This window comes from Balaenoptera acutorostrata, unplaced genomic scaffold, assembly GCF_949987535.1.
Source record: "Balaenoptera acutorostrata unplaced genomic scaffold, mBalAcu1.1 scaffold_974, whole genome shotgun sequence".
NCBI lineage: Eukaryota > Metazoa > Chordata > Mammalia > Artiodactyla > Balaenopteridae > Balaenoptera > Balaenoptera acutorostrata.
This window is the reverse complement of record NW_026646304.1, coordinates 59,601-81,232: the sequence shown is the minus strand read 5'-3', so window position 1 is coordinate 81,232 and position 21,632 is coordinate 59,601. Positions and strand designations below refer to the sequence as shown.

Here is a 21,632-nt window from a genome sequence, read left to right as displayed (position 1 = left end):
CAAATGCTGTGGCGGTGACTCGTTGCATGGGGCTTGTTGGAGGAGATCCCCACGCCCTCTGGCACTGGATAAGCAAGGTTCCTATCCATCTCTGCCCTCACCATGGGCTTGCTTGCAAACCAGGGAGCCTTTCTCCAGGAGCTTGTTGGGAGCTAAAGGATTCTCTGTGCACAGATGTCAGTGTGGAGATAGCGATCATACAGGACACCGTTCGGGAAGCCCGAGCTGGGAGCCAGGCCACTGTCTCGCTTATTCCCCCTCTTGGAAATTAATCTTTTCTATAGAAAGGAGGAAATGAAATCTCAGAGAGTATCAGTGACTTGCCAGGTCAGGAAGTGGCACGGTGGCTGTGAACCCGGGTGCCTGACACCAGCACCCACGCACGCAGCACGGGCCGGCTCCCGAAATGCCCTCTTCACACAGGGCACCTGTGGCCGATCTTGGTCCTGACTTCTGAGCCTCTTGTCTCCTCTTTCTCTTGGAGTGCCCATCAAATAGGAATTCCCTCCCCAGACCGCCAGGGGGCGCAGCACCTGAACTATATCACCTGTTCCCTCAGCACACACGTCTTGCTAAGAAACACCACCAGGCCCTCCTCACTGCAGCACCACCATCACTCCGCAGAGGAACACGTGAAGTCCTCCTCCTGAAACCAAGTCTCCGGGAAACGGCTGGGAAATGCCCACCAAACAAATCCAAATCACTTTCGGGGTGTCAGGTAGCCACGGGCTGGATTTTGAGGGAAGGGGAGATGTCAGGCTGATCTAGGGAGGCACTGGCGAAGATTGAGGGCCAAGCCCCTGCAGGGAGCTGTCAGGGGTGGCGAGTGTCCTGTCCGTAGCCCTGGGCGAGCCAAGACTGATGTTGCCTGTGGGGAGGCAGGCGGCAGAGCTGCTCCAGGCGTGTGTGGTCCACACAGTGGGGCATGTGTGAAGTGTTCCCGGGACTCAAGCACACATTCAATGTACGTGCAGCATATGAGAGCCTCTAATTTTCAGAATTGCTCCTCCACGTGTTAAGGTGATTTTACGTGTTGAAGGGGAAAATGGGTTTCCCATACCGTGTCCTTTTCCATTTTTTTCTTAGCGATTCTTTTGACTGACCAGGGTGAAAACTGTGGCAGAAAATACAAATAGGTCTTTCCAGGGTGTGTTAGACGCAAGCCCCGTGTAGAAGTCAAACAAGAGGGGTGTGGGATTCCATCCCCTCTGGGTGCTTTTCCAGGCTCTCATCACCGAGGACTGAGTTTGGCAGGGGCCCCCAGAGAAGGAAAATGAGAAACGGACCACTTGCTCTGCAATCCATACTCCTAAGGGGAATAGAGGGAGTGCGTCCTCTGTGTGTCCGATGCCCTGTGTCTTCTGGGCGAGGCTTTCATTTGGAGCTGAGAACCTGAAGCTCAAATTAACCTAAGCGGCTAAGACGCTCCGTGTGTGTGTGTGTGTGTGTGTGTGTTTTGGGGGGTGGGGGAGGGTACTCTTTGGTCCAGAGCCGAGGTCTCTGCGCTTCCAGCCCAGTTCCCCACGCCAGCCCTGATGGGCGCGGAGTCTCTTTGTCCAAGACAGACAAAGGAAGACAGAGCCAGAATGAAGTCAACAACTTTTATTACAGCTCACATATTTCATAGAAAAAGGAATGTAGCGTCAGGTCCGGCTGTATGAAAAACGGTAAAATGCAGGTTCGTCCTGGTTGCTCTGTTGCCACCCGGGGCAGGCTCTCCGCGACATCAGGCACAGCAGCTGCACTTGTCCGAGGCCCCTTTGCAGACGCAGCCCTGGGCACACTTGGCGCAGCCCACGGGGCAGCAGGAGCAGCAGCCTGGGGAAGCGAGGGCAGCGTGCGGTCGGACCACGCGTTGTCCGGAGCCACCCTTCCCAGCAGCAGGCCTGGCCCCAGCTGCCCTCAGGCCCAGACCCTGAGTTTAGGATGGTGTCCTCTGTCCTGAGATAATTGCTCTCAGACACTCCGTTCAGGTTGCCTGCCCCATCGGTGCCCAGGACAGGGCACAGAGCCTTGGAGAGACAGTGAGCAGGGCCTCTGGGGACAAGAGAAAGCCAGCGCCCAGCACCGTCAGTGCTGTGAGCAAAGTCCTCAGGATCAAAGTGGAGGCAAACCCCTGACAGAGCAGCTCCCGCTCGGGATAGGGAAGCTCTGGGCTGCTTCGACAGGAAGGGGCTGCCCCAGGTCTGAGAAACCACACACGGTCACTAGTTCATGTCCCTAAAGTGCTTCAGTCCCTGAGAGGATTCAGAAGCGTGACTCAGGAGGCAGGAGGACTAGTTCTACTGACAGGTCAGAGGTTGCTTGTTAATGACCCGTCTGGGCCTCAGTCTCCCTGTTCTCTAGTGCGCGCCTGGGTCTCGGCCATCTGGAAGGTGATTCCACCTCTGATTGTGAATCCCTTCCTGGTGAGGGGGGCGGGGGTGGGGGTGGGGGTTACCGGGAAGTTTGGTCACTGTCCTGCTCCTGCCTGCTGAGCTCTGGGCTCCCTGCTCGCACCCAGCCCAGACCCCGCATTCCCAGAGAAGGCCCCGCACACTCACTCTTCTTGCAGGAGGTGCATCTGCAGGCTTTGCAGGTGCAGGAGCCAGCGCAGCTGCAGGAGCCGCCTGCCAGGAAGGGAAAGGCCCGCGGTGAGCAGGGAGAGGGATGCAGGAGCTACAGCAGACGGTCAGCAATGCCTCCCTGAGCCCTCCTCCTCTGTCAGGACCCAGCCCTGGGAGCTCGTGTCCACTCAGGCAGATAGAGAAGCCCCAGCTCCTCTCTTCTGGTCCAAGGAGAGTAGGTCCCCTCCTGATGGACTCCACAGGGAAGGTCCCAGGCTCCAGACCCAGCCCAGGCTGACTGGGGCTGGGGGCCAGGGCCCATGGCCTGAACCCCGAAGAGGCGATGTCCCCTCCTCCCCTCAAGTCCTGGCAGCTCCGAGGCCTCCTCCAAACACTGGGTCCCGGTCTAGCAGTCCCCTGACCTGACCAGCTGGGTGACCTCAAGAAGGAGAGCCTGCAGCCTCCGTGCCCTCAGTGTTAACGGAGAGGCAAAGGGAGACTGACATGCTCTCAGGAGCCTGGCTAGCAAGAAAGCCCTGGACCCGTGACAGGAGTCCTCCTGAGCTCCAACTCAAAACCCTCCCTTCTCGTCCTGTGCCTGGGAAGGGGGGCATCCTAAGGCTCAAAGCCAGGGTTCCCTTACCAGTGGGGCAGGAGCACTTGGGGTCCATCTGGAGGAGGAGTGAGGCCCGAGGTCCAAAGCAAGGGGCGAAGCGGCTTCACTGGTCCGGTGGGGGGCGTGTGGGAGCCAGGAGCCCGTGGGCTCAGTTATAGGCCGAGGAGGCGGCCCGGGCGCAGAGGCCCCGCCCCCGCCTTGCACCCGCCCCGCGGATCCGCGCCCGCGCCCGCGCTCGCGCTGCCCGCGGCGCCCTGGGCCGGGCTGTGAGCAACACGCGGGGCCGAGCGCACGATTCCACTTCGGTGCCGGCTGGAGCGGAGGAAGCGGGTGCCGTGCGGTAAGCGGTGTCCCAGCCCCCTGGCCGCCCCTTCGCAATGTGCCCGACGGGAGCAGCCCCCCCTGTTGCCGGGTTGTGCGGGAATCCAGCTCCCGCGTACCTCCGGTCTTCCCCGCCCCAGGCCGCGCGCCGCCGGCCTCCGGGTCGCCGTTTCCTGCAGCCTGAGAACAGCCCCCGCCTCCCGCTCGTGTCCCTGGCTTGGCCGGAGCCGGGGAGCGGTGTCAGAGACCGCAGGCGCATGTGACCCTCACCGCCGTTTCGCCCACCCTGTGTGTCCCCAGGCGTTGGCAGCCCCGGTCCCCACCACGGTCCTTTGGAAGCACTTTTCCGGTACCGTCTCCTGTAACCGCCCCGCGATGAACATTGCCTTCAGCCGCTAGTCGTCACTTGTGTTTTCCTTTCCTGGAGGGATCATGGCGCATTTCTCCGGGGGCTCCTTTGCCTAAACTTTCCAGGGGCGCTCCTCACCGTGGCCGGTCCACCCCACGCCAGGGTGGAGGTTCCCTAATCATGGGGTGCTCCCCAGGGAAGGCATCATTGTAGGCGATAGGCAGACCTGGCATGAAATAACAAAGCGGGACAAGTGGACAGTTCCCTTTGGGTAGTCCTGACGATTACACACCATGGAGTCCATGCCAAGCCTTGTTAATCACTTTTGCTCTTTGAATTGTCACACCCACCCGGAAGGGAGCTAGTAGTCAGGAGCCCGTTCCCCAAAGGCCAAACTACCTACAGTACGAGGAGGCTACAGTAAAGGCAGGCACACAGTGCTGGGGAGCGGTGCCCTGCTTCTGTGTTCTTGTGGCTTCGCAGCTGAAAGAGAGAGTCAGTGAGAAAGCTCCCCTTTGGCCCAGAGCTGTGTCTTCAGCCCGTCTCTACCGTGTCCAGCTCAATCCTGGGGGGGACCGAAGTGACAGAATAGGAATGTATTTATGCTTTTGTGGCTTCCTTCTGACTCTCTCCTTCAGCAGTGTTCAAGAGGTTTCTTTTGGTATAACATATTTCAGAAAATCCCTGAAAAGAAAATGGTAAGGAAATCCTGGTGCAGGTGACAGCAGAGATGGCAGGATCCTTCTGTATCTGTTAGGAGGACACCGACTGTCTTGCTCACGGCTTTCTATCTGTAGTGTCAATGGCTCTTTTGCGTGAAGGGAGGATAACCCCCTCAGGGGAAGTGGTCCCATGCTCACAGGGTTGATGAGGACGACCCAGAACACAGAGCTAAACACACCATCCTTGCGTGCGTGTCTGGAAGGAGAACAATGTCTCCTAGGCTAATGATAACAAAGAAATAAATAAATAGGTGATATGATAGATTGCTCACTGAGTGCCCAGTATATTCTGACATTCTTTGCATGTATTCAATTCTTTCATCCCGAGAGAGCCAGACACTATTTTTTTGCCCTTTAGAGCAGAGGAGACTGAGCCACAGAGAGGTTATGTCCCATGGCTATATGTGGCACAGATGGGACTGGCCCTCCTGCAGGCTGACTGCAGCCCCCCGCCCAACCGGACAGCATGTCATCCCATGAAAGGTGAGGACACTGAACACCTGGCCCAGAGGCAGCAGTGGGAAAGCACTGAGCAGCTGGCAGTCAGAACCCTCTGCACAGCTCTGTGACCTCTCTGGGCTTCAGCCTCCCACCTCTGCAGCCAGGAGCACAGCGGGACTGTCTCCGAAGACCCTTGCGGCCCTGAAAAAGGAGAGGCCGGATTCAGCCTCCAGTGATGTCACAACCGGCACCATGTGGCCGGGAGGTGAGACAGCTGTAGTGCAGGTTTAGTCCTTTGAGTCTAGGCTGTGTGCCCTTGGGTAAGTTGCTTAACCTCTCTGGAATTGGCACCGTCGCTCCAGACCATGCAGGTTCACTGAGTGTGTCCAAATGCTGTGGCGGTGACTCGTTGCATGGGGCTTGTTGGAGGAGATCCCCACGCCCTCTGGCACTGGATAAGCAAGGTTCCTATCCATCTCTGCCCTCACCATGGGCTTGCTTGCAAACCAGGGAGCCTTTCTCCAGGAGCTTGTTGGGAGCTAAAGGATTCTCTGTGCACAGATGTCAGTGTGGAGATAGCGATCATACAGGACACCGTTCGGGAAGCCCGAGCTGGGAGCCAGGCCACTGTCTCGCTTATTCCCCCTCTTGGAAATTAATCTTTTCTATAGAAAGGAGGAAATGAAATCTCAGAGAGTATCAGTGACTTGCCAGGTCAGGAAGTGGCACGGTGGCTGTGAACCCGGGTGCCTGACACCAGCACCCACGCACGCAGCACGGGCCGGCTCCCGAAATGCCCTCTTCACACAGGGCACCTGTGGCCGATCTTGGTCCTGACTTCTGAGCCTCTTGTCTCCTCTTTCTCTTGGAGTGCCCATCAAATAGGAATTCCCTCCCCAGACCGCCAGGGGGCGCAGCACCTGAACTATATCACCTGTTCCCTCAGCACACACGTCTTGCTAAGAAACACCACCAGGCCCTCCTCACTGCAGCACCACCATCACTCCGCAGAGGAACACGTGAAGTCCTCCTCCTGAAACCAAGTCTCCGGGAAACGGCTGGGAAATGCCCACCAAACAAATCCAAATCACTTTCGGGGTGTCAGGTAGCCACGGGCTGGATTTTGAGGGAAGGGGAGATGTCAGGCTGATCTAGGGAGGCACTGGCGAAGATTGAGGGCCAAGCCCCTGCAGGGAGCTGTCAGGGGTGGCGAGTGTCCTGTCCGTAGCCCTGGGCGAGCCAAGACTGATGTTGCCTGTGGGGAGGCAGGCGGCAGAGCTGCTCCAGGCGTGTGTGGTCCACACAGTGGGGCATGTGTGAAGTGTTCCCGGGACTCAAGCACACATTCAATGTACGTGCAGCATATGAGAGCCTCTAATTTTCAGAATTGCTCCTCCACGTGTTAAGGTGATTTTACGTGTTGAAGGGGAAAATGGGTTTCCCATACCGTGTCCTTTTCCATTTTTTTCTTAGCGATTCTTTTGACTGACCAGGGTGAAAACTGTGGCAGAAAATACAAATAGGTCTTTCCAGGGTGTGTTAGACGCAAGCCCCGTGTAGAAGTCAAACAAGAGGGGTGTGGGATTCCATCCCCTCTGGGTGCTTTTCCAGGCTCTCATCACCGAGGACTGAGTTTGGCAGGGGCCCCCAGAGAAGGAAAATGAGAAACGGACCACTTGCTCTGCAATCCATACTCCTAAGGGGAATAGAGGGAGTGCGTCCTCTGTGTGTCCGATGCCCTGTGTCTTCTGGGCGAGGCTTTCATTTGGAGCTGAGAACCTGAAGCTCAAATTAACCTAAGCGGCTAAGACGCTCCGTGTGTGTGTGTGTGTGTGTGTGTGTTTTGGGGGGTGGGGGAGGGTACTCTTTGGTCCAGAGCCGAGGTCTCTGCGCTTCCAGCCCAGTTCCCCACGCCAGCCCTGATGGGCGCGGAGTCTCTTTGTCCAAGACAGACAAAGGAAGACAGAGCCAGAATGAAGTCAACAACTTTTATTACAGCTCACATATTTCATAGAAAAAGGAATGTAGCGTCAGGTCCGGTTGTATGAAAAACGGTAAAATGCAGGTTCGTCCTGGTTGCTCTGTTGCCACCCGGGGCAGGCTCTCCGCGACATCAGGCACAGCAGCTGCACTTGTCCGAGGCCCCTTTGCAGACGCAGCCCTGGGCACACTTGGCGCAGCCCACGGGGCAGCAGGAGCAGCAGCCTGGGGAAGCGAGGGCAGCGTGCGGTCGGACCACGCGTTGTCCGGAGCCACCCTTCCCAGCAGCAGGCCTGGCCCCAGCTGCCCTCAGGCCCAGACCCTGAGTTTAGGATGGTGTCCTCTGTCCTGAGATAATTGCTCTCAGACACTCCGTTCAGGTTGCCTGCCCCATCGGTGCCCAGGACAGGGCACAGAGCCTTGGAGAGACAGTGAGCAGGGCCTCTGGGGACAAGAGAAAGCCAGCGCCCAGCACCGTCAGTGCTGTGAGCAAAGTCCTCAGGATCAAAGTGGAGGCAAACCCCTGACAGAGCAGCTCCCGCTCGGGATAGGGAAGCTCTGGGCTGCTTCGACAGGAAGGGGCTGCCCCAGGTCTGAGAAACCACACACGGTCACTAGTTCATGTCCCTAAAGTGCTTCAGTCCCTGAGAGGATTCAGAAGCGTGACTCAGGAGGCAGGAGGACTAGTTCTACTGACAGGTCAGAGGTTGCTTGTTAATGACCCGTCTGGGCCTCAGTCTCCCTGTTCTCTAGTGCGCGCCTGGGTCTCGGCCATCTGGAAGGTGATTCCACCTCTGATTGTGAATCCCTTCCTGGTGAGGGGGGCGGGGGTGGGGGTGGGGGTGGGGGTTACCGGGAAGTTTGGTCACTGTCCTGCTCCTGCCTGCTGAGCTCTGGGCTCCCTGCTCGCACCCAGCCCAGACCCCGCATTCCCAGAGAAGGCCCCGCACACTCACTCTTCTTGCAGGAGGTGCATCTGCAGGCTTTGCAGGTGCAGGAGCCAGCGCAGCTGCAGGAGCCGCCTGCCAGGAAGGGAAAGGCCCGCGGTGAGCAGGGAGAGGGATGCAGGAGCTACAGCAGACGGTCAGCAATGCCTCCCTGAGCCCTCCTCCTCTGTCAGGACCCAGCCCTGGGAGCTCGTGTCCACTCAGGCAGATAGAGAAGCCCCAGCTCCTCTCTTCTGGTCCAAGGAGAGTAGGTCCCCTCCTGATGGACTCCACAGGGAAGGTCCCAGGCTCCAGACCCAGCCCAGGCTGACTGGGGCTGGGGGCCAGGGCCCATGGCCTGAACCCCGAAGAGGCGATGTCCCCTCCTCCCCTCAAGTCCTGGCAGCTCCGAGGCCTCCTCCAAACACTGGGTCCCGGTCTAGCAGTCCCCTGACCTGACCAGCTGGGTGACCTCAAGAAGGAGAGCCTGCAGCCTCCGTGCCCTCAGTGTTAACGGAGAGGCAAAGGGAGACTGACATGCTCTCAGGAGCCTGGCTAGCAAGAAAGCCCTGGACCCGTGACAGGAGTCCTCCTGAGCTCCAACTCAAAACCCTCCCTTCTCGTCCTGTGCCTGGGAAGGGGGGCATCCTAAGGCTCAAAGCCAGGGTTCCCTTACCAGTGGGGCAGGAGCACTTGGGGTCCATCTGGAGGAGGAGTGAGGCCCGAGGTCCAAAGCAAGGGGCGAAGCGGCTTCACTGGTCCGGTGGGGGGCGTGTGGGAGCCAGGAGCCCGTGGGCTCAGTTATAGGCCGAGGAGGCGGCCCGGGCGCAGAGGCCCCGCCCCCGCCTTGCACCCGCCCCGCGGATCCGCGCCCGCGCCCGCGCTCGCGCTGCCCGCGGCGCCCTGGGCCGGGCTGTGAGCAACACGCGGGGCCGAGCGCACGATTCCACTTCGGTGCCGGCTGGAGCGGAGGAAGCGGGTGCCGTGCGGTAAGCGGTGTCCCAGCCCCCTGGCCGCCCCTTCGCAATGTGCCCGACGGGAGCAGCCCCCCCTGTTGCCGGGTTGTGCGGGAATCCAGCTCCCGCGTCCTCCGGTCTTCCCCGCCCCAGGCCGCGCGCCGCCGGCCTCCGGGTCGCCGTTTCCTGCAGCTTGAGAACAGCCCCCGCCTCCCGCTCGTGTCCCTGGCTTGGCCGGAGCCGGGGAACGGTGTCAGAGACCGCAGGCGCATGTGACCCTCACCGCCGTTTCGCCCACCCCGTGTGTCCCCAGGCGTTGGCAGCCCCGGTCCCCACCACGGTCCTTTGGAAGCACTTTTCCGGTACCGTCTCCTGTAACCGCCCCGCGATGAACATTGCCTTCAGCCGCTAGTCGTCACTTGTGTTTTCCTTTCCTGGAGGGATCATGGCGCATTTCTCCGGGGGCTCCTTTGCCTAAACTTTCCAGGGGCGCTCCTCACCGTGGCCGGTCCACCCCACGCCAGGGTGGAGGTTCCCTAATCATGGGGTGCTCCCCAGGGAAGGCATCATTGTAGGCGATAGGCAGACCTGGCACGAAATAACAAAGCGGGACAAGTGGACAGTTCCTTTGGGTAGTCCTGACGATTACACACCATGGAGTCCATGCCAAGCCTTGTTAATCACTTTTGCTCTTTGAATTGTCACACCCACCCGGAAGGGAGCTAGTAGTCAGGAGCCCGTTCCCCAAAGGCCAAACTACCTACAGTACGAGGAGGCTACAGTAAAGGCAGGCACACAGTGCTGGGGAGCGGTGCCCTGCTTCTGTGTTCTTGTGGCTTCGCAGCTGAAAGAGAGAGTCAGTGAGAAAGCTCCCCTTTGGCCCAGAGCTGTGTCTTCAGCCCGTCTCTACCGTGTCCAGCTCAATCCTGGGGGGGACCGAAGTGACAGAATAGGAATGTATTTATGCTTTTGTGGCTTCCTTCTGACTCTCTCCTTCAGTAGTGTTCAAGAGGTTTCTTTTGGTATAACATATTTCAGAAAATCCCTGAAAAGAAAATGGTAAGGAAATCCTGATGCAGGTGACAGCAGAGGTGGCAGGATCCTTCTGTATCTGTTAGGAGGACACCGACTGTCTTGCTCACGGCTTTCTATCTGTAGTGTCAATGGCTCTTTTGCGTGAAGGGAGGATAACCCCCTCAGGGGAAGTGGTCCCATGCTCACAGGGTTGATGAGGACGACCCAGAACACAGAGCTAAACACACCATCCTTGCGTGCGTGTCTGGAAGGAGAACAATGTCTCCTAGGCTAATGATAACAAAGAAATAAATAAATAGGTGATATGATAGATTGCTCACTGAGTGCCCAGTATATTCTGACATTCTTTGCATGTATTCAATTCTTTCATCCCGAGAGAGCCAGACACTATTTTTTTGCCCTTTAGAGCAGAGGAGACTGAGCCACAGAGAGGTTATGTCCCATGGCTATATGTGGCACAGATGGGACTGGCCCTCCTGCAGGCTGACTGCAGCCCCCCGCCCAACCGGACAGCATGTCATCCCATGAAAGGTGAGGACACTGAACACCTGGCCCAGAGGCAGCAGTGGGAAAGCACTGAGCAGCTGGCAGTCAGAACCCTCTGCACAGCTCTGTGACCTCTCTGGGCTTCAGCCTCCCACCTCTGCAGCCAGGAGCACAGCGGGACTGTCTCCGAAGACCCTTGCGGCCCTGAAAAAGGAGAGGCCGGATTCAGCCTCCAGTGATGTCACAACCGGCACCATGTGGCCGGGAGGTGAGACAGCTGTAGTGCAGGTTTAGTCCTTTGAGTCTAGGCTGTGTGCCCTTGGGTAAGTTGCTTAACCTCTCTGGAATTGGCACCGTCGCTCCAGACCATGCAGGTTCACTGAGTGTGTCCAAATGCTGTGGCGGTGACTCGTTGCATGGGGCTTGTTGGAGGAGATCCCCACGCCCTCTGGCACTGGATAAGCAAGGTTCCTATCCATCTCTGCCCTCACCATGGGCTTGCTTGCAAACCAGGGAGCCTTTCTCCAGGAGCTTGTTGGGAGCTAAAGGATTCTCTGTGCACAGATGTCAGTGTGGAGATAGCGATCATACAGGACACCGTTCGGGAAGCCCGAGCTGGGAGCCAGGCCACTGTCTCGCTTATTCCCCCTCTTGGAAATTAATCTTTTCTATAGAAAGGAGGAAATGAAATCTCAGAGAGTATCAGTGACTTGCCAGGTCAGGAAGTGGCACGGTGGCTGTGAACCCGGGTGCCTGACACCAGCACCCACGCACGCAGCACGGGCCGGCTCCCGAAATGCCCTCTTCACACAGGGCACCTGTGGCCGATCTTGGTCCTGACTTCTGAGCCTCTTGTCTCCTCTTTCTCTTGGAGTGCCCATCAAATAGGAATTCCCTCCCCAGACCGCCAGGGGGCGCAGCACCTGAACTATATCACCTGTTCCCTCAGCACACACGTCTTGCTAAGAAACACCACCAGGCCCTCCTCACTGCAGCACCACCATCACTCCGCAGAGGAACACGTGAAGTCCTCCTCCTGAAACCAAGTCTCCGGGAAACGGCTGGGAAATGCCCACCAAACAAATCCAAATCACTTTCGGGGTGTCAGGTAGCCACGGGCTGGATTTTGAGGGAAGGGGAGATGTCAGGCTGATCTAGGGAGGCACTGGCGAAGATTGAGGGCCAAGCCCCTGCAGGGAGCTGTCAGGGGTGGCGAGTGTCCTGTCCGTAGCCCTGGGCGAGCCAAGACTGATGTTGCCTGTGGGGAGGCAGGCGGCAGAGCTGCTCCAGGCGTGTGTGGTCCACACAGTGGGGCATGTGTGAAGTGTTCCCGGGACTCAAGCACACATTCAATGTACGTGCAGCATATGAGAGCCTCTAATTTTCAGAATTGCTCCTCCACGTGTTAAGGTGATTTTACGTGTTGAAGGGGAAAATGGGTTTCCCATACCGTGTCCTTTTCCATTTTTTTCTTAGCGATTCTTTTGACTGACCAGGGTGAAAACTGTGGCAGAAAATACAAATAGGTCTTTCCAGGGTGTGTTAGACGCAAGCCCCGTGTAGAAGTCAAACAAGAGGGGTGTGGGATTCCATCCCCTCTGGGTGCTTTTCCAGGCTCTCATCACCGAGGACTGAGTTTGGCAGGGGCCCCCAGAGAAGGAAAATGAGAAACGGACCACTTGCTCTGCAATCCATACTCCTAAGGGGAATAGAGGGAGTGCGTCCTCTGTGTGTCCGATGCCCTGTGTCTTCTGGGCGAGGCTTTCATTTGGAGCTGAGAACCTGAAGCTCAAATTAACCTAAGCGGCTAAGACGCTCCGTGTGTGTGTGTGTGTGTGTGTGTGTTTTGGGGGGTGGGGGAGGGTACTCTTTGGTCCAGAGCCGAGGTCTCTGCGCTTCCAGCCCAGTTCCCCACGCCAGCCCTGATGGGCGCGGAGTCTCTTTGTCCAAGACAGACAAAGGAAGACAGAGCCAGAATGAAGTCAACAACTTTTATTACAGCTCACATATTTCATAGAAAAAGGAATGTAGCGTCAGGTCCGGTTGTATGAAAAACGGTAAAATGCAGGTTCGTCCTGGTTGCTCTGTTGCCACCCGGGGCAGGCTCTCCGCGACATCAGGCACAGCAGCTGCACTTGTCCGAGGCCCCTTTGCAGACGCAGCCCTGGGCACACTTGGCGCAGCCCACGGGGCAGCAGGAGCAGCAGCCTGGGGAAGCGAGGGCAGCGTGCGGTCGGACCACGCGTTGTCCGGAGCCACCCTTCCCAGCAGCAGGCCTGGCCCCAGCTGCCCTCAGGCCCAGACCCTGAGTTTAGGATGGTGTCCTCTGTCCTGAGATAATTGCTCTCAGACACTCCGTTCAGGTTGCCTGCCCCATCGGTGCCCAGGACAGGGCACAGAGCCTTGGAGAGACAGTGAGCAGGGCCTCTGGGGACAAGAGAAAGCCAGCGCCCAGCACCGTCAGTGCTGTGAGCAAAGTCCTCAGGATCAAAGTGGAGGCAAACCCCTGACAGAGCAGCTCCCGCTCGGGATAGGGAAGCTCTGGGCTGCTTCGACAGGAAGGGGCTGCCCCAGGTCTGAGAAACCACACACGGTCACTAGTTCATGTCCCTAAAGTGCTTCAGTCCCTGAGAGGATTCAGAAGCGTGACTCAGGAGGCAGGAGGACTAGTTCTACTGACAGGTCAGAGGTTGCTTGTTAATGACCCGTCTGGGCCTCAGTCTCCCTGTTCTCTAGTGCGCGCCTGGGTCTCGGCCATCTGGAAGGTGATTCCACCTCTGATTGTGAATCCCTTCCTGGTGAGGGGGGCGGGGGTGGGGGTGGGGGTGGGGGTTACCGGGAAGTTTGGTCACTGTCCTGCTCCTGCCTGCTGAGCTCTGGGCTCCCTGCTCGCACCCAGCCCAGACCCCGCATTCCCAGAGAAGGCCCCGCACACTCACTCTTCTTGCAGGAGGTGCATCTGCAGGCTTTGCAGGTGCAGGAGCCAGCGCAGCTGCAGGAGCCGCCTGCCAGGAAGGGAAAGGCCCGCGGTGAGCAGGGAGAGGGATGCAGGAGCTACAGCAGACGGTCAGCAATGCCTCCCTGAGCCCTCCTCCTCTGTCAGGACCCAGCCCTGGGAGCTCGTGTCCACTCAGGCAGATAGAGAAGCCCCAGCTCCTCTCTTCTGGTCCAAGGAGAGTAGGTCCCCTCCTGATGGACTCCACAGGGAAGGTCCCAGGCTCCAGACCCAGCCCAGGCTGACTGGGGCTGGGGGCCAGGGCCCATGGCCTGAACCCCGAAGAGGCGATGTCCCCTCCTCCCCTCAAGTCCTGGCAGCTCCGAGGCCTCCTCCAAACACTGGGTCCCGGTCTAGCAGTCCCCTGACCTGACCAGCTGGGTGACCTCAAGAAGGAGAGCCTGCAGCCTCCGTGCCCTCAGTGTTAACGGAGAGGCAAAGGGAGACTGACATGCTCTCAGGAGCCTGGCTAGCAAGAAAGCCCTGGACCCGTGACAGGAGTCCTCCTGAGCTCCAACTCAAAACCCTCCCTTCTCGTCCTGTGCCTGGGAAGGGGGGCATCCTAAGGCTCAAAGCCAGGGTTCCCTTACCAGTGGGGCAGGAGCACTTGGGGTCCATCTGGAGGAGGAGTGAGGCCCGAGGTCCAAAGCAAGGGGCGAAGCGGCTTCACTGGTCCGGTGGGGGGCGTGTGGGAGCCAGGAGCCCGTGGGCTCAGTTATAGGCCGAGGAGGCGGCCCGGGCGCAGAGGCCCCGCCCCCGCCTTGCACCCGCCCCGCGGATCCGCGCCCGCGCCCGCGCTCGCGCTGCCCGCGGCGCCCTGGGCCGGGCTGTGAGCAACACGCGGGGCCGAGCGCACGATTCCACTTCGGTGCCGGCTGGAGCGGAGGAAGCGGGTGCCGTGCGGTAAGCGGTGTCCCAGCCCCCTGGCCGCCCCTTCGCAATGTGCCCGACGGGAGCAGCCCCCCCTGTTGCCGGGTTGTGCGGGAATCCAGCTCCCGCGTCCTCCGGTCTTCCCCGCCCCAGGCCGCGCGCCGCCGGCCTCCGGGTCGCCGTTTCCTGCAGCTTGAGAACAGCCCCCGCCTCCCGCTCGTGTCCCTGGCTTGGCCGGAGCCGGGGAACGGTGTCAGAGACCGCAGGCGCATGTGACCCTCACCGCCGTTTCGCCCACCCCGTGTGTCCCCAGGCGTTGGCAGCCCCGGTCCCCACCACGGTCCTTTGGAAGCACTTTTCCGGTACCGTCTCCTGTAACCGCCCCGCGATGAACATTGCCTTCAGCCGCTAGTCGTCACTTGTGTTTTCCTTTCCTGGAGGGATCATGGCGCATTTCTCCGGGGGCTCCTTTGCCTAAACTTTCCAGGGGCGCTCCTCACCGTGGCCGGTCCACCCCACGCCAGGGTGGAGGTTCCCTAATCATGGGGTGCTCCCCAGGGAAGGCATCATTGTAGGCGATAGGCAGACCTGGCACGAAATAACAAAGCGGGACAAGTGGACAGTTCCTTTGGGTAGTCCTGACGATTACACACCATGGAGTCCATGCCAAGCCTTGTTAATCACTTTTGCTCTTTGAATTGTCACACCCACCCGGAAGGGAGCTAGTAGTCAGGAGCCCGTTCCCCAAAGGCCAAACTACCTACAGTACGAGGAGGCTACAGTAAAGGCAGGCACACAGTGCTGGGGAGCGGTGCCCTGCTTCTGTGTTCTTGTGGCTTCGCAGCTGAAAGAGAGAGTCAGTGAGAAAGCTCCCCTTTGGCCCAGAGCTGTGTCTTCAGCCCGTCTCTACCGTGTCCAGCTCAATCCTGGGGGGGACCGAAGTGACAGAATAGGAATGTATTTATGCTTTTGTGGCTTCCTTCTGACTCTCTCCTTCAGTAGTGTTCAAGAGGTTTCTTTTGGTATAACATATTTCAGAAAATCCCTGAAAAGAAAATGGTAAGGAAATCCTGATGCAGGTGACAGCAGAGGTGGCAGGATCCTTCTGTATCTGTTAGGAGGACACCGACTGTCTTGCTCACGGCTTTCTATCTGTAGTGTCAATGGCTCTTTTGCGTGAAGGGAGGATAACCCCCTCAGGGGAAGTGGTCCCATGCTCACAGGGTTGATGAGGACGACCCAGAACACAGAGCTAAACACACCATCCTTGCGTGCGTGTCTGGAAGGAGAACAATGTCTCCTAGGCTAATGATAACAAAGAAATAAATAAATAGGTGATATGATAGATTGCTCACTGAGTGCCCAGTATATTCTGACATTCTTTGCATGTATTCAATTCTTTCATCCCGAGAGAGCCAGACACTATTTTTTTGCCCTTTAGAGCAGAGGAGACTGAGCCACAGAGAGGTTATGTCCCATGGCTATATGTGGCACAGATGGGACTGGCCCTCCTGCAGGCTGACTGCAGCCCCCCGCCCAACCGGACAGCATGTCATCCCATGAAAGGTGAGGACACTGAACACCTGGCCCAGAGGCAGCAGTGGGAAAGCACTGAGCAGCTGGCAGTCAGAACCCTCTGCACAGCTCTGTGACCTCTCTGGGCTTCAGCCTCCCACCTCTGCAGCCAGGAGCACAGCGGGACTGTCTCCGAAGACCCTTGCGGCCCTGAAAAAGGAGAGGCCGGATTCAGCCTCCAGTGATGTCACAACCGGCACCATGTGGCCGGGAGGTGAGACAGCTGTAGTGCAGGTTTAGTCCTTTGAGTCTAGGCTGTGTGCCCTTGGGTAAGTTGCTTAACCTCTCTGGAATTGGCACCGTCGCTCCAGACCATGCAGGTTCACTGAGTGTGTCCAAATGCTGTGGCGGTGACTCGTTGCATGGGGCTTGTTGGAGGAGATCCCCACGCCCTCTGGCACTGGATAAGCAAGGTTCCTATCCATCTCTGCCCTCACCATGGGCTTGCTTGCAAACCAGGGAGCCTTTCTCCAGGAGCTTGTTGGGAGCTAAAGGATTCTCTGTGCACAGATGTCAGTGTGGAGATAGCGATCATACAGGACACCGTTCGGGAAGCCCGAGCTGGGAGCCAGGCCACTGTCTCGCTTATTCCCCCTCTTGGAAATTAATCTTTTCTATAGAAAGGAGGAAATGAAATCTCAGAGAGTATCAGTGACTTGCCAGGTCAGGAAGTGGCACGGTGGCTGTGAACCCGGGTGCCTGACACCAGCACCCACGCACGCAGCACGGGCCGGCTCCCGAAATGCCCTCTTCACACAGGGCACCTGTGGCCGATCTTGGTCCTGACTTCTGAGCCTCTTGTCTCCTCTTTCTCTTGGAGTGCCCATCAAATAGGAATTCCCTCCCCAGACCGCCAGGGGGCGCAGCACCTGAACTATATCACCTGTTCCCTCAGCACACACGTCTTGCTAAGAAACACCACCAGGCCCTCCTCACTGCAGCACCACCATCACTCCGCAGAGGAACACGTGAAGTCCTCCTCCTGAAACCAAGTCTCCGGGAAACGGCTGGGAAATGCCCACCAAACAAATCCAAATCACTTTCGGGGTGTCAGGTAGCCACGGGCTGGATTTTGAGGGAAGGGGAGATGTCAGGCTGATCTAGGGAGGCACTGGCGAAGATTGAGGGCCAAGCCCCTGCAGGGAGCTGTCAGGGGTGGCGAGTGTCCTGTCCGTAGCCCTGGGCGAGCCAAGACTGATGTTGCCTGTGGGGAGGCAGGCGGCAGAGCTGCTCCAGGCGTGTGTGGTCCACACAGTGGGGCATGTGTGAAGTGTTCCCGGGACTCAAGCACACATTCAATGTACGTGCAGCATATGAGAGCCTCTAATTTTCAGAATTGCTCCTCCACGTGTTAAGGTGATTTTACGTGTTGAAGGGGAAAATGGGTTTCCCATACCGTGTCCTTTTCCATTTTTTTCTTAGCGATTCTTTTGACTGACCAGGGTGAAAACTGTGGCAGAAAATACAAATAGGTCTTTCCAGGGTGTGTTAGACGCAAGCCCCGTGTAGAAGTCAAACAAGAGGGGTGTGGGATTCCATCCCCTCTGGGTGCTTTTCCAGGCTCTCATCACCGAGGACTGAGTTTGGCAGGGGCCCCCAGAGAAGGAAAATGAGAAACGGACCACTTGCTCTGCAATCCATACTCCTAAGGGGAATAGAGGGAGTGCGTCCTCTGTGTGTCCGATGCCCTGTGTCTTCTGGGCGAGGCTTTCATTTGGAGCTGAGAACCTGAAGCTCAAATTAACCTAAGCGGCTAAGACGCTCCGTGTGTGTGTGTGTGTGTGTGTGTGTTTTGGGGGGTGGGGGAGGGTACTCTTTGGTCCAGAGCCGAGGTCTCTGCGCTTCCAGCCCAGTTCCCCACGCCAGCCCTGATGGGCGCGGAGTCTCTTTGTCCAAGACAGACAAAGGAAGACAGAGCCAGAATGAAGTCAACAACTTTTATTACAGCTCACATATTTCATAGAAAAAGGAATGTAGCGTCAGGTCCGGTTGTATGAAAAACGGTAAAATGCAGGTTCGTCCTGGTTGCTCTGTTGCCACCCGGGGCAGGCTCTCCGCGACATCAGGCACAGCAGCTGCACTTGTCCGAGGCCCCTTTGCAGACGCAGCCCTGGGCACACTTGGCGCAGCCCACGGGGCAGCAGGAGCAGCAGCCTGGGGAAGCGAGGGCAGCGTGCGGTCGGACCACGCGTTGTCCGGAGCCACCCTTCCCAGCAGCAGGCCTGGCCCCAGCTGCCCTCAGGCCCAGACCCTGAGTTTAGGATGGTGTCCTCTGTCCTGAGATAATTGCTCTCAGACACTCCGTTCAGGTTGCCTGCCCCATCGGTGCCCAGGACAGGGCACAGAGCCTTGGAGAGACAGTGAGCAGGGCCTCTGGGGACAAGAGAAAGCCAGCGCCCAGCACCGTCAGTGCTGTGAGCAAAGTCCTCAGGATCAAAGTGGAGGCAAACCCCTGACAGAGCAGCTCCCGCTCGGGATAGGGAAGCTCTGGGCTGCTTCGACAGGAAGGGGCTGCCCCAGGTCTGAGAAACCACACACGGTCACTAGTTCATGTCCCTAAAGTGCTTCAGTCCCTGAGAGGATTCAGAAGCGTGACTCAGGAGGCAGGAGGACTAGTTCTACTGACAGGTCAGAGGTTGCTTGTTAATGACCCGTCTGGGCCTCAGTCTCCCTGTTCTCTAGTGCGCGCCTGGGTCTCGGCCATCTGGAAGGTGATTCCACCTCTGATTGTGAATCCCTTCCTGGTGAGGGGGGCGGGGGTGGGGGTGGGGGTGGGGGTTACCGGGAAGTTTGGTCACTGTCCTGCTCCTGCCTGCTGAGCTCTGGGCTCCCTGCTCGCACCCAGCCCAGACCCCGCATTCCCAGAGAAGGCCCCGCACACTCACTCTTCTTGCAGGAGGTGCATCTGCAGGCTTTGCAGGTGCAGGAGCCAGCGCAGCTGCAGGAGCCGCCTGCCAGGAAGGGAAAGGCCCGCGGTGAGCAGGGAGAGGGATGCAGGAGCTACAGCAGACGGTCAGCAATGCCTCCCTGAGCCCTCCTCCTCTGTCAGGACCCAGCCCTGGGAGCTCGTGTCCACTCAGGCAGATAGAGAAGCCCCAGCTCCTCTCTTCTGGTCCAAGGAGAGTAGGTCCCCTCCTGATGGACTCCACAGGGAAGGTCCCAGGCTCCAGACCCAGCCCAGGCTGACTGGGGCTGGGGGCCAGGGCCCATGGCCTGAACCCCGAAGAGGCGATGTCCCCTCCTCCCCTCAAGTCCTGGCAGCTCCGAGGCCTCCTCCAAACACTGGGTCCCGGTCTAGCAGTCCCCTGACCTGACCAGCTGGGTGACCTCAAGAAGGAGAGCCTGCAGCCTCCGTGCCCTCAGTGTTAACGGAGAGGCAAAGGGAGACTGACATGCTCTCAGGAGCCTGGCTAGCAAGAAAGCCCTGGACCCGTGACAGGAGTCCTCCTGAGCTCCAACTCAAAACCCTCCCTTCTCGTCCTGTGCCTGGGAAGGGGGGCATCCTAAGGCTCAAAGCCAGGGTTCCCTTACCAGTGGGGCAGGAGCACTTGGGGTCCATCTGGAGGAGGAGTGAGGCCCGAGGTCCAAAGCAAGGGGCGAAGCGGCTTCACTGGTCCGGTGGGGGGCGTGTGGGAGCCAGGAGCCCGTGGGCTCAGTTATAGGCCGAGGAGGCGGCCCGGGCGCAGAGGCCCCGCCCCCGCCTTGCACCCGCCCCGCGGATCCGCGCCCGCGCCCGCGCTCGCGCTGCCCGCGGCGCCCTGGGCCGGGCTGTGAGCAACACGCGGGGCCGAGCGCACGATTCCACTTCGGTGCCGGCTGGAGCGGAGGAAGCGGGTGCCGTGCGGTAAGCGGTGTCCCAGCCCCCTGGCCGCCCCTTCGCAATGTGCCCGACGGGAGCAGCCCCCCCTGTTGCCGGGTTGTGCGGGAATCCAGCTCCCGCGTCCTCCGGTCTTCCCCGCCCCAGGCCGCGCGCCGCCGGCCTCCGGGTCGCCGTTTCCTGCAGCTTGAGAACAGCCCCCGCCTCCCGCTCGTGTCCCTGGCTTGGCCGGAGCCGGGGAACGGTGTCAGAGACCGCAGGCGCATGTGACCCTCACCGCCGTTTCGCCCACCCCGTGTGTCCCCAGGCGTTGGCAGCCCCGGTCCCCACCACGGTCCTTTGGAGGCATTTTTCCGGTACCGTCTCCTGTAACCGCCCCGCGATGAACATTGCCTTCAGCCGCTAGTCGTCACTTGTGTTTTCCTTTCCTGGAGGGATCATGGCGCATTTCTCCGGGGGCTCCTTTGCCTAAACTTTCCAGGGGCGCTCCTCACCGTGGCCGGTCCACCCCACGCCAGGGTGGAGGTTCCCTGATCATGGGATGCTCCCCAGGGAAGGCATCATTGTAGGCGATAGGCAGACCTGGCACGAAATAACAAAGCGGGACAAGTGGACAGTTCCCTTTGGGTAGTCCTGACGATTACACACCATGGAGTCCATGCCAAGCCTTGTTAATCACTTTTGCTCTTTGAATTGTCACACCCACCCGGAAGGGAGCTAGTAGTCAGGAGCCCGTTCCCCAAAGGCCAAACTACCTACAGTACGAGGAGGCTACAGTAAAGGCAGGCACACAGTGCTGGGGAGCGGTGCCCTGCTTCTGTGTTCTTGTGGCTTCGCAGCTGAAAGAGAGAGTCAGTGAGAAAGCTCCCCTTTGGCCCAGAGCTGTGTCTTCAGCCCGTCTCTACCGTGTCCAGCTCAATCCTGGGGGGGACCGAAGTGACAGAATAGGAATGTATTTATGCTTTTGTGGCTTCCTTCTGACTCTCTCCTTCAGTAGTGTTCAAGAGGTTTCTTTTGGTATAACATATTTCAGAAAATCCCTGAAAAGAAAATGGTAAGGAAATCCTGATGCAGGTGACAGCAGAGGTGGCAGGATCCTTCTGTATCTGTTAGGAGGACACCGACTGTCTTGCTCACGGCTTTCTATCTGTAGTGTCAATGGCTCTTTGGCGTGAAGGGAGGATAACCCCCTCAGGGGAAGTGGTCCCATGCTCACAGGGTTGATGAGGACGACCCAGAACACAGAGCTAAACACACCATCCTTGCGTGCGTGTCTGGAAGGAGAACAATGTCTCCTAGGCTAATGATAACAAAGAAATAAATAAATAGGTGATATGATAGATTGCTCACTGAGTGCCCAGTATATTCTGACATTCTTTGCATGTATTCAATTCTTTCATCCCGAGAGAGCCAGACACTATTTTTTTGCCCTTTAGAGCAGAGGAGACTGAGCCACAGAGAGGTTATGTCCCATGGCTATATGTGGCACAGATGGGACTGGCCCTCCTGCAGGCTGACTGCAGCCCCCCGCCCAACCGGACAGCATGTCATCCCATGAAAGGTGAGGACACTGAACACCTGGCCCAGAGGCAGCAGTGGGAAAGCACTGAGCAGCTGGCAGTCAGAACCCTCTGCACAGCTCTGTGACCTCTCTGGGCTTCAGCCTCCCACCTCTGCAGCCAGGAGCACAGCGGGACTGTCTCCGAAGACCCTTGCGGCCCTGAAAAAGGAGAGGCCGGATTCAGCCTCCAGTGATGTCACAACCGGCACCATGTGGCCGGGAGGTGAGACAGCTGTAGTGCAGGTTTAGTCCTTTGAGTCTAGGCTGTGTGCCCTTGGGTAAGTTGCTTAACCTCTCTGGAATTGGCACCGTCGCTCCAGACCATGCAGGTTCACTGAGTGTGTCCAAATGCTGTGGCGGTGACTCGTTGCATGGGGCTTGTTGGAGGAGATCCCCACGCCCTCTGGCACTGGATAAGCAAGGTTCCTATCCATCT

At 58.5% G+C, this 21,632-nt stretch overlaps 4 protein-coding genes across 4 annotated transcripts; all 4 read right to left on the bottom strand.

Annotated features, from left to right (window-relative positions):
* Window positions 1–1,587: 1,587 nt before the first annotated feature.
* LOC130706860 (metallothionein-1E-like) lies at window positions 1,588–3,357 on the bottom strand. Its single transcript, XM_057539530.1, has 3 exons — window positions 3,190–3,357; window positions 2,544–2,609; window positions 1,588–1,818 (listed from the first exon to the last, which is right to left on the bottom strand). Exons 1-3 carry the CDS (start codon window positions 3,215–3,217, stop codon window positions 1,727–1,729), a joined length of 186 nt encoding a protein of 61 aa, XP_057395513.1. The 5' UTR covers window positions 3,218–3,357; the 3' UTR covers window positions 1,588–1,726.
* Window positions 3,358–6,969: 3,612 nt separating this feature from the next.
* On the bottom strand, window positions 6,970–8,742 carry LOC130706865 (metallothionein-1E-like). Its single transcript, XM_057539535.1, has 3 exons — window positions 8,578–8,742; window positions 7,932–7,997; window positions 6,970–7,200 (listed from the first exon to the last, which is right to left on the bottom strand). The coding sequence occupies exons 1-3, from the start codon at window positions 8,603–8,605 to the stop codon at window positions 7,109–7,111; spliced, it is 186 nt and encodes a 61-aa protein (XP_057395518.1). The 5' UTR covers window positions 8,606–8,742; the 3' UTR covers window positions 6,970–7,108.
* Window positions 8,743–12,355: 3,613 nt separating this feature from the next.
* On the bottom strand, window positions 12,356–14,128 carry LOC130706867 (metallothionein-1E-like). The gene is made up of 3 exons (XM_057539537.1): window positions 13,964–14,128; window positions 13,318–13,383; window positions 12,356–12,586 (listed from the first exon to the last, which is right to left on the bottom strand). Exons 1-3 carry the CDS (start codon window positions 13,989–13,991, stop codon window positions 12,495–12,497), a joined length of 186 nt encoding a protein of 61 aa, XP_057395520.1. The 5' UTR covers window positions 13,992–14,128; the 3' UTR covers window positions 12,356–12,494.
* A 3,613-nt stretch (window positions 14,129–17,741) lies between these two features.
* LOC103008638 (metallothionein-1E-like) lies at window positions 17,742–19,514 on the bottom strand. The gene is made up of 3 exons (XM_007198029.3): window positions 19,350–19,514; window positions 18,704–18,769; window positions 17,742–17,972 (listed from the first exon to the last, which is right to left on the bottom strand). The coding sequence occupies exons 1-3, from the start codon at window positions 19,375–19,377 to the stop codon at window positions 17,881–17,883; spliced, it is 186 nt and encodes a 61-aa protein (XP_007198091.1). The 5' UTR covers window positions 19,378–19,514; the 3' UTR covers window positions 17,742–17,880.
* Between the last annotated feature and the right edge of the window lie 2,118 nt (window positions 19,515–21,632).